At 40.7% G+C, this 11,852-nt stretch overlaps 1 protein-coding gene across 1 annotated transcript in view; it reads left to right on the top strand.

Moving 5' to 3' along the window:
- Positions 1–11,852, top strand: part of pggt1b (protein geranylgeranyltransferase type I, beta subunit) — a 15,330-nt gene that overhangs the window by 1,184 nt on the left and 2,294 nt on the right. The window contains exons 3-8 of the mRNA XM_034872145.1: positions 3,496–3,560; positions 4,022–4,173; positions 4,570–4,702; positions 7,430–7,475; positions 9,167–9,351; positions 10,089–10,197. Of these exons, the coding sequence (XP_034728036.1) occupies positions 3,496–3,560; positions 4,022–4,173; positions 4,570–4,702; positions 7,430–7,475; positions 9,167–9,351; positions 10,089–10,197 (690 nt within the window). The remainder of the gene's footprint in view (positions 1–3,495; positions 3,561–4,021; positions 4,174–4,569; positions 4,703–7,429; positions 7,476–9,166; positions 9,352–10,088; positions 10,198–11,852) is intronic.

The following is an 11,852-nucleotide window of genomic DNA, read 5'->3' as shown; positions in this document are numbered from 1 at the left end:
TTTTTTTTTTTTTTGTATTCTCAGAAAACTAGTACTGGAAATTACAAGGAACTAAGGATGAACCAATGTGAATTTTTTTAGTGCCGATTTTATTTAATTTGTACTCATCGGCCTTAACCAATGACCAATACAGCCTGCCGATATTTGGAGCCAATACTATTTCTGCTCCCTCAATTTACATCATAAAAATGTAAACCCTGCCACACTGGATTTGTTTTTGGAATCTGCTCTGCCATTTCTTTAAAAATAACAAACAAATATACAGATCAGTTTCCACTGCAATCATCTTCCATTCATATCATATATTATGTACATGGTCTGCATGTGTACTGCAGTGTCTTCAGCAACACAGAGCTGCTTATGGACGCCTGTCTCTAAATAATTCCAGGAGAAAACTATTGGCGAAAGCAGCTGCCAGGTATCGGCCGATGCACTTAAAAATGCAAATATGGGCCGGCCGATTAAAATCTGTCTACAAGGAACCCTCTGACCTGGTGCATCATTAAAAAAAAATATTAGTGTTTACCTTAAGAATTGACCACAAAGCAGATACATTACTGTACTTTTATTTAATATAGACACATTTCAGCAGTCAACACAATAAAGGGAAACGCTACAGACTCTACAGTCAGTGAGTATTAAGTGGACAGAAATAATTGTACGCTTGTTTCTTTAGTGCAGGGGTGGGATAAACCTAAAGCAATACATCACCTGACTTCCCTAGGTCTGTAGTTTTTGGTTTCATGAGGCTGTGATTATCCTATAAGTCGCAATCAATTATTTAATATACTAAATAATAATTGGGCTCATTGAATCCACGAAAGTCTCGGCTTTCAGTTATACCCAATTTCTGACTGTTTGGTGACCCCAGTATGCAGAAATATTTAAATATACTGTTTTTAGAATGGGGGGAAATAGCACATTCATACTGCAGGAGAAAAACTGCATGTTTGGGATTAGCATAAAGTGAGCATCTATGTAAAGGGAAGAATCGCAGGGATCCATAGAACCCATTTTCATTCAGATATCTTGAAGTCAGAGGTCAAGGGATGGCCCTGCTAGTTTTTCCCTCTCAAAAAATGTAGCCTAATTTATTTAGCTTCCTTACTATTCACCAAGAGCCGTGGTCTTGTAGCGTTGCATTTCCCCCTCCTCATTTCCTTGTTCTCCTTCTCCATTAACAACGTGAAATCAAGTATAAAGCTCAGACCACTTACGTAGGCTACGGCAAAAGCTCTGCGTGGAGCCTTCGCAGGACCATAAAACAGCCTTTAGGGTTAAAGGATCAATCTTTGAATTTTATGAATAAATATTTGATCATTCAAATGAAGATTGATTTGAATCAGAAAAAAAATATCCTAATCATGAGTAAGTTGAATGAAGCGTAATCACCTCTGATGCACAGAGCTAAAAGGCTTCTTAGGTTTCTCTCTGATGGATGATTTAGGATTTTTCTGACACTATGGACAGGAAATTGCAGTATTGTTTCAGCTTTTAAGGAAGACAGACAAAAGAAACCATCACTGTTGAGAAAATACTTTGAGAAATAGATACTTGTGGTAGAGAGGATAGTTTAGAAGCAGGACTAATGCTTTTTATTTCTGGGGACACTCATGGACAGGTTTCTGAAGTTTCCAGGGCAGGGAGCTTAAGTTGGGTGTTGAGTTTGAAGTTGAGTTTTTGAAGAGGGGTTGGATGAGGTACATAGTCAGTGTATTACCTAACGTAGATGGCGGTCAGCAGACCCCCACTTTAAAGAAGCAGGCAGGAGTCCCGGCACTGAAGCTAAACCATGTTATGCTTTGAACAGGGACAGCAACAAAACATATTTCAGCCAACTAAAAATAAAAAAGGCCACTTTTTATTTTACAGTTGTGATTTAAGTTTTGTTATATTTACAATGTTTTCACTGCTTTATCTCGGCGTCAGATAACGTTTTTCCAATGGGGAACTGAAGCCGTTATTTATGCTATTTTAACAAAAACAGGAATTTTTACTTTGGAGAACTCAGGAGTTGCTGGTCCACAGTTGCCTTGATTGGTTGGTTAGTTAGTTTGATTTTGGTGAATCCAAACTAACCCTTTTAAAACAGCAAAGTCGCACAATAACAAACTAACTAATGGCGTTTTTCCCATTAATGGTACCTGCTCGACTCGGCCGCTTTACCCCGTCCTCCTTTTTCCATTGCAGATTAGGACCGCCTTATGCGTGAAGCTTAGCCGTGACTGGTCGTCATAGCAGGAAACTGTGTGCGTGTGCCTGCGTGCGTTTGTGTGAGTGAGACACACACACACACAGAATGTTGAAGGTGTGTTGCTGTTGATTCTCAGTATTTGGCTGATACCACAGCAAGAAGGCTAATTAGTTTCAAAAGAAGCTGGAGGCAACAAAAAAAAAAGCTGTCTAAACTATTTAAACACAGCGGGTTTGTTCAGGAGCCCCCTGTCTGTCGCTAGCAATGACGCAGTGAATAGTGATGATTCTCTTCGACCAATCAGTAGTCTGCAGGTTTTCACGTCACCTTGTGGTATCGGCTCAGCTCACATGGAACCTCGACCGAGGTGGCACAAAACAAATCACCTATTAGCAGGTACCAGGTACTTTTTCTCTTAAGGGAAAACCAAAAAAAAGCAAGAAGGTACCTTGCAGTGAAAAAAGGCCATAACCTGCTATCAAACAAACTGGACTCCTCACCTGTTCCAACCGTACCTCTGTTCATCAGGGAAAGTCGGTCTCTAAATATTTAATGACTTGTTTTTCTCTGTCTCTAAGCAGCCACTCTGTGCCATCTGTTTAGACGCCCAGTTAGTTCATTATTTAAGACATCAACAGAAATCATATCAAGCCATGCTGGATTGGTCTCATTTTTTTCTGCGGCCATATGTTTGGGGTCGGGCTAGTTTTCTGGCATTAGATGTGAAATACAGCATGGGAGGCACTCGAGATTTCCTAATGTGTCACTTCTGTCTCTGAACTTGTTACAGGTAGCATTCTCAAATCAAAATTTGGTTGGCAGGAAGTTTTAAAAATCAGAATGCTGAAAATACATTGTTGTAGAGAATTCTTTTTGGCTTGACTGAATACAAATTTGAAAAACACACATTTAAGATAATGTCAGCATTGCACTTACTGTCATGTAGTGCAACATCTTTAGAAATAAGTATGATACGTGCCACATTGATGATTTATTGTACTCTGATAAGGTTGGTTGCCATTTGCAGTATGATGACATTTTGCTAACTGGGTTCTGCCATATCTGTTGTTTCCATCATGGCCAGTAGATGGCAGCAGTATACTTTTTAAACCCAGCTGAGCGTCTTTGCAGCACCTTTTTAAGGGAGGTCAGTACAAACAGAAGGATACCTAGTTTGTGAGACAGTAAAACAAAGTAGGGCAGCAGAGTATGGCTTTCTTGCTCCAGTTTGTATTTGTGATTATGAGTACATAATGCTTTCTTACATCTCGACCTTCTCTACTCCTGTCACTCTCTTACAGAAGTTAACCTCAGTCGTTGTGGGTTTCGAGGATCGTCACATATTGGAATTCCTTACAGCACTAAGGTACTGCCTTACCCCACTTACCCACATTTTTTTTTATACTTGTATGTAAAATATAAAACACCCCCTCCCTTTATATTAGTTTAAACATATCCACTACTGTGGTCCCATTTGCAAACATCCTTCTTAATTTTTATTTTTCAATCATTGTCCCAAGTTGTTCTTTCACATCGGGTTTTGGGCCATTTCCAGTTTTATTAGCCTAATTTCAGCAGCTGCCACTGTAAGATGTGGTTGTCACATGTAGCATTGTTTCTCTTTAACCTATGGAGACATAGTTGTCGATGTAACGGCAAAACGGTCTGTTTTTAGCTGTCTGTAGAATGCTAAATAATTGATCTGTCTTGTCATTGGTTTTAAACTGCTTCTTTTTCTCCAGATGTTTGTTTTAATAAGTACTGTAATCTCTAATGACGTTACATTGCAGTTGTGTGATGATATGTCGTTTTGATATTTTTTTTCAGGGGCCAGGTGTGCTCCATCCATATGACAGTGGCCATGTAGCCATGACCTACACTGGGCTGTGCTCGCTGCTAATACTGGGAGACGACCTGAGCCGGGTTAACAAACAGGCCTGTCTGGCTGGTCTCAGAGCACTGCAGCTGGAGGACGGCAGGTCAGTGTACTTTTACACAACGACACACTCTCACACTCTCACACTCACGCTTATGCTGGCACTTCACCATGACTCATTTATACCTGAGGTCCTGTGAACACTAGCAGTCTTAATGCAGAGTGATATAAACTCACGTTCTACAACAGTAATTTCTTTGTCCGCACACACTCAGACAGCTGACCAAATACATTGTGTATATCACGTCTGGCAGATAACACCATCTTCAGACATTAATATATGACTTAACACTTTAGCAATTTCAGCTGACATGCTTTTGTTGGTTTGTGTTTTTCTATGATTGGAGTTAAAAGATCAAATTCTGAACATCGACATTCAGCTCATTTTCAACTTGTTGTGTAACTCCTGTCTTTGTGGCGTTCTGTGTCTTGCTTCCAGTTTCTACGCAGTGCCAGAAGGAAGTGAAAATGATATACGGTTTATCTACTGTGCAGCCAGTATCTGTTACATGCTGGATGACTGGTCAGGCATGGACATCCAGAAGGCCATTGAGTACATAAGGGGAAGTTTGGTGAGTAGTTCTAAAAAACATAGAATGAGGCATTTAAAAGTGGAATATGTAATACTGACAGCTAGTTTTTAAAATAGTTACTGCAGTACAAATTCAAAATACCGGAGAGAGTCGTCACCCCTACCCCCTCCTCCACAGACTCAAAATTCACTTTGGTTGCCAGGCTGAGACCGCAGCATCAACAACAATGTTGCTAGACGCTTGTGTCACATAGCCAGACATTACACCACAGCACAGCGGAGTAGCTAACGTTAGATGATGGTTATATTGACAGTCATTAAAAAGCCCGTGCTCACGCTGAGCTCTGTACCCACACTTCCACTTAAAAAAAAAAAAAAAAAAGAATTATGGCAACAATCCGTAAACACACTGCTAACTCTTCCCATTTTACAGCCCCCTCTCTTGGCTTATAATGACTCACTGTTGTCAGCTATGGCCGCTGAAAAGGCTGCACGTTGTACACAGCCTTGGCCCGCTTGCCTGGTCCTCTGGTAACGTTAGCAGTTAGCATGGCAGCGTTAGCCAGGACCAGTCGGGATCACTTTACTGACTGTGTCTCCATTGTTTTTGCGAGCATGTAAACAACTCAGGGACTATAGCTATAGTTCAATGTGAGTACACAAATGTTGAAATGATATAACATGCCGTCCCTAGTAGCCGTGATAAATTAACCTGAAGCTAATGCTTACTTGTTCAGGAGGAAATTAACCAACTCGGCGTCCTTTTGGACTCTAAACTTTCCCTCAATCCTTCAAATACATCTCCATTATTTACCCAGGTTTGTTACGGTTCTGGTCATGCAACTATTAGAAACATGCCGTTGATCCCGTTTGTTTGCTGCTTTCATGGCTGTACTAACATTACAGCTGTAGCGAGTTGGGTTTACGTGTTTACAGGTAGATCTGGCAACCCGGCCTGGCTGCCAAACTGGCCAGTTGATAACAACACACAGGCTTGAACACAGACAGAAATTCCGTCACGGAACGGAAATTACAAAAGGAGAAAATACTGGCATTAGCGTTGTTGTTGTTGTTAGCAAAGCTAGTTTTTCAACTTTGCATGTTTCTTTAATATCTGATGATGCATTGGGGTCATTTGGGGATTTATTACATTAAGTATATTACATATTGGACCTTTAGCTGTGAGGTGATTAAGACGTTTTTGGTACAACCTCTGTTTCTGCAGCATTCAAAGGAGTGCCTCTAAACTTGAATGGGGGAAAATAGGCCACCCATCTTCATTAGGTGGCACTCTGCCTAGAAATATTTCATTTATAATGAGTGTGTGTGTGTGTGGTTGGGGAGGGTTGAAAAACAATATGTTCCAAGTTTATGATTTGGCACTTAAGAAATGATTTTGTCAGATTGTTGACTGACATTTACCTCAACCTTTTCTTTAGCCTCAGTGTTTATATTTTCCATCAGACATGGGTTCTGTGTGCGGTATAGTCTTCCTGCCCGTCATCTCAGTCTCTTGTACAATTCTAAAGTCCCCGTAGTAGATGGTGTCATTCACCTCTAAACTTCAGCTTATTTTAAATTGAAAAAATGTAACACAAATATTTTGTTACATAGTATCTCCGTTGTGCACAGGGTGTGTACGACTCTCTTTTTCTTTCTCACACACTGACAGACAAGACAAAGAGTTCTGTTAATTAATTAACAGATAAGTGTGATTCTTGTCTGAAAGGTATATTTATCCACTGGCTACATGCTGGCGGGTGTGTTCCAAAATGTTTTGGCAATGCAAGTAAGCTGTTGGTGACTTTAAGTATAGAGAAACAACCAGATAGCTGGTTTAATGTTAAAGTCCCTGAACAGTAGTTACACATACATTTGTATGGCGCCATGTGGCCATTTACCAACCTTATTGTTATAGTCTGATCAGACCAGTCACTGCCATGATGCCATCTGTTGAACTTGTTTTCATAAGGAACCAAAAAATTGCTTTGAAACCTGTCATTTTCATGAGATACCATGTTTTCTTTCTATGAATAGAAATAACTTCAACCTAAAGGTCATGAACATGCTCATTTTAGCTGCTCTGTTTCATAAACATGGTTTAGTCTGTAAAATAAAGGTTAAACCCAATTGAGACCATCACTATGTCTGGCTATCACCAGGCCAAGCCGAGCTCAATAGATTTGAGATTAAGTATTGGTCTGGGGAGTCTGCTCTGTATTTTCTTTGCACAAGAGGCGTGACCAACGGGCATAGTTCAAAGGACTCTCTACATAATTGGAAAGTCCTTCAACCAATCAGACCAACATTTAAGTAGTTTTGCCACCATTTTCTCATGCGAGAGAGAGAAGTTTTAAAAACAAAACTTGGTTTATTTGAATTATGGGAAATTTAGCGAGTTAGTAATTTATACAGCCAGTGCCTGATTGCCAAATACAAGAAAGAAGGAAACATAAAAATGCCAGCACTGCAAATTATATGGCTCTTATAAAAAAGGATAAAGAAGATACAAAAAACTTTTAAAAGTGTTAGATAATTTATCTTGTTTTAAGAGTGAATTTCTTATTTTAAGTGTTCAAGTTTACACTGTATTCTTAAATCAAGCAAGCGTGTCCAGTGAAATTATCTTGTTGCACGGACAGATAATTTCACTTGTTTTGAGTACCTTTTCCCTCAGATCTAGCCTCTTCTGACGCTAATCTCTGGCCACGTTAACATGAGCCTTTCATGACAGTTGCGTAATTGCTCTTCTTTGTCCCCTACACAGTCCTACGACAATGGGTTTGGCCAGGGAGCTGGGCGAGAGTCACATGGTGAGTATTGTCCTCTTGTAATGGTTTATACTTTTACAGATGTCAGAAATGTGAGATTTGAAACCTGTATCCCCATTGGGGGGGGGGGGGTACAAATGTACACACTTCGCAGCCCAGATTCAAACGTCAGATTGATGAATATCATCAAGGTTCACGTTGAATCTCGGTTGTGGCTCCCACGTTGGTGGTGTCGTAGTAGAGGGCATGACAGAGGCTGATGGGAGTAACTGGTTTAAAGGATTAGCCATTAAAATTAATCTCTGTAGATACATTGTCCTCATTAATCCCCCCCCCTCCCCCCGTCACACACACACATTTCAAAGCACTGCTTGGCGCTTAGCCATTGTCACCTTTTTGACTTGTTAAAGGTAGCAATCTCTGTTCATTTGACAGTCTGCACACATCCATAGAAATAAAACTGCTCAAAGGGGCGGATCCTAATGCATCTTGGTTATTTCCCTCCTTGCGATAAATCCAACTTCTATGATTACAGTCTTCACTGAGACTCCGCCCTCTTCTGCACACCAGCCAACTCTCTAAGGGCTGATTACACAGTAGATAGTTACTCAGTAGAGATAGACAGTAGATGCCCAATACCCATCCACCTTTTGACGTGTGTGTGTTTGTTCAGCACCAAGACCTCCCGCACTGTCTGCATTACATTTGCACAGGCTCCTACACTGTTTTTATAAGTGATTTTGTCTGAGCCACTCTGTAGTTTAATATGTGAAACATGGTATTACAGAAACTGTGTGCCAGGGTAATAATTTAACCTTCACCGATGTGAATGTCTTCAGTGGTTGGCTTTCATCCCACTGCTTCCTCTATTTTTCTGAAATTTTTTTGAAGACCGAGTCCTTCTGTTTCCATTGAATGCACTTCAAAAATTCCCAATTGTTGGTTTCCATGAATAACATACTGTGGCCTGTGAGAGAAAATGGTTACATTCAGGTGTGAAAACTTGTCCCAAACCTACTCTTAGAGAAAAATTGTCTCGGATTCCCCAGTTATGCTTGATTGAGATTTATGTTTACCCCCCTGATCGTCTGGTGCCTCCAGCAGATAGTGAGCTAGACATTTTTGATTAGAGGCCTGTGTGCAACATTGGTAGATTTACACCCCTGAGTCCCTCACTTCAGCCTTTTTATTTGTCTCCAACATGCACACACAAACGCAGGTAAGCAGCCAGAGATGGCAAGGATGTTTAGGGATGCATTAAAGGCTTGGTGGTAATGAAAGCAGTTGACAGTTGGCTTGTTTAAGTTGATGGATAGCTGCTTCTTGTGTCAATATTGATATCAGCCAGCCATTAATTGCACACTCATGTTTGGATGACTCTAGCTGTAACGACACTCTGCATGCATTCCCTGCCCAAAGAATTTATTCTATTCCACTAAAAAAAGTTTCAATTATTGTGCAGAGAAGTATAAAATGCAGCCCTGAGATAGCTCCACATTGTGATAACTCCCCATGTAAGGTAGAAAGTGAGCTGCATGCTATCAAATATTTGGCAGTAAAAGAGCCCACACGCAGACAAGCCCTGTGTTTTTACCTCAGTGCCCTGTAATCATCTATTTGTCTGTCAACAAAACATGTCAGGGTGAAATGCATTTCAATTTTAATACATTGTCAAAAATCAGTAGTCTCCATTTAACAGGATTCATTTGTTGATCCACCGTCTGTGTGCCCAGGTGGCTGGACGTACTGCGCCATAGCGTCTCTGTGTCTGATGGGTCGGCTGGAGGAGGCCCTAAGTCAGCGGGAGCTGGACAGGATCCGGCGCTGGTGTATCATGAGGCAGCAGAGCGGCTTCCAAGGGCGGCCCAACAAACCTGTAGACACATGCTACTCCTTTTGGGTGGGAGCTACGCTCGAGGTACAGACTGCTGTAACAGACACATATTCACAGACACACAATCTTGCATGCATTAACATGTATAGTGCATTTAAGCATTTTTGCCACCATTTTTTCATGAGAGAGAAGTTTTAAAAAGTGCAGCGGCATGTACTAAATTCCATGGGGCATTTTTTAAATGGCATCGTATATACTTGCACTGTTGGAACAACTGGGTTAATCCCCCACACCCACATCCACAAAACCCCAAAAGAACGTGTGAGCAAACCTTTTAGCATGTGGGTCATAACTATGCCAGAAGGTACTTGCATACGTGCACGTACATGGTCCAGCAAACTGAGCTAAACTGCATCTAGCTATGAGTAAGCCAGAGATACAGCCACACACGCACATAAGCAAACACAATGCATGAAAACTGTGAATTTCTGGGTCAAAACTGTGCCAGAGGGACAACTGCGTGTCTTTTCTCCACTAGTATCTATATAGATGGAGATGGCAATAACCCACAGTACCTTTTTGTGAAATTAATTGCAATGGCATGAGCATAAACTCACTCTCTAAACACAACAACCTCCACATCTTTGCAATTGAAAACTTATTTTAAATTGTGGAAACAATCAGTTGAAAATAAGAATCAACTCTGAATTATAGTGTTTAGGTTTTATGTTTGCTTCCAAATGTCATGGTGAACCCTCTCTCTTCTTCCTCTCCTTTTCTCTCACAATCTTCCGCCACCCATTCACGCTATCCTATCCCAGCTATTAGATGTGTTCCAGTATACGAACTTTGACAAGAACAGAAGCTTCATCCTGTCCACACAGGACCGGTTGGTTGGGGGATTTGCCAAGTGGCCGGACAGCCATCCAGGTGAATGATTTGATTAGTTTTTTCAAGAACTTCTGCCAGTCATCAGATAGAGGGCAATTAAAAAGGCACTAGCGGAAAGCCAATTTCAGAATACTGCCATGGTTGCTTATATGGTATTATAAGGAGGAATGACACAAAACTCATGTACCTTATACAGCATTAAAAGGCAATAGCAGTGCAGTGGTGGGTGGGGCCAAATGGCACGTTTAATGTTTTTGTGGTGAAAACGCAAATAGACTATGTAGAGGTTGCTGCTTAACATATTGTTGCAGGTTTTTTTCCAGTAGCTTCAAAGATTATGCATCAAGGACAAAAAGATGTTGGACCTGAGCAGTTTCGATGTCGTTTTTTTTTTGTTTTGTCAGTTTGTACCCTGGCCTCCACAGGTGCAGATAGGTCAGGGTGGAGTTGTGGTTTTTACTTGAGATCAATGGAAACACTCTTGTAATCCTAAACTTCAATGGTGTACATGTTTGTGTGTGTGTGTGTGTGTGTGTTCTTGCTGGCCCTTGTAATGTGTAATTGATGAGGCGATTGTTCATAGGTAGCCCGAGGACATGGAAGCTCCTCACATTACAGGAACAAGGCAGGGAAGATAGGCTGGAAGAAACAATGAGGCGAAACGGGCCCTGTATTGACAAAAACAAAACAAAAGTTTTAGGACTCTTTTGTAGCATGGTTACAGATAGCTTTGGACTTTCATGTACTTTTACCAGTGCAGTCATCATGCATGGCTACTGATACACAGGATCTGTTCTGGGAACAATGACATAGAACAAAAGAAAGCGATGTGCATTTGTCAGGCAAATCTGGACCAAATATAGATAAATGTAGTTTGAACTGTTGACACAACTTGCTTCTGTTCAGATTCGCTCTTTAAGAAAGAATTAAGGTCATGATCATCTGTTTCAAATGTTTGGAATAGTTGGTTTTATGTCAAATTTCAGCCCAAATTGATTGAATTGATTCTCAGTATAAGCATCTGTTGTCAAGAAACTCAGCTCTTTTCATAGTCCAAGTGATGCACCACAGATCATCCTATCCTAAGAATGTGCTGTTGCCATCGCCCTTGTAAAAACTCATGGATTGATTAGTTTTAAGGTTTCTAAGTTGAAAATCCATTCTCCAACTGTGCATTATGAGTCACAGTATGTAATTCCACATGCACTTGCTCCTCTGTTTTGGCAGCTCATTTCTTGCCCAAATTAACAGATTTGCCAAAACAACAGGGAGTAGAGGCCTGGTTTTTGCTTTATCCGGGTATTTCCGCCTTGATAACCCTAACAGCAGACAGTTATTGTGATCAAAATGCAGCAGGAAGCAGCAGCAGTTTTCAGCAAAAGCACTCTAAAACCAACTTTTACACTAACAGCAGACAGACGCAGTAACATCTTGGTCTTACCTTAAACTTACTGTAATCAATAACATGAATTTGATTATTTCATGTGTAATTTTGTTTAGCTGTTTAGACATTTTTATCCAAAGCAACTTCCCATAAGTGCATTTAACCATGGAGGCACAAACTGAGAACAGCAGGAATCACATAGAAGTACATTAGCTTCAGATAAGCCAAGCCACCAAGTGCCACATGTAAGTGCTGTTTAATGTATATAACCAGCATCTTCTGAGCGTGCGTTAGCGTGTGTGTGTGTGTG

Source organism: Etheostoma cragini, chromosome 5, assembly GCF_013103735.1.
Source record: "Etheostoma cragini isolate CJK2018 chromosome 5, CSU_Ecrag_1.0, whole genome shotgun sequence".
Classification (NCBI taxonomy): Eukaryota; Metazoa; Chordata; class Actinopteri; order Perciformes; family Percidae; genus Etheostoma; species Etheostoma cragini.
This window is presented reverse-complemented; position numbering and strand designations above follow the sequence as displayed.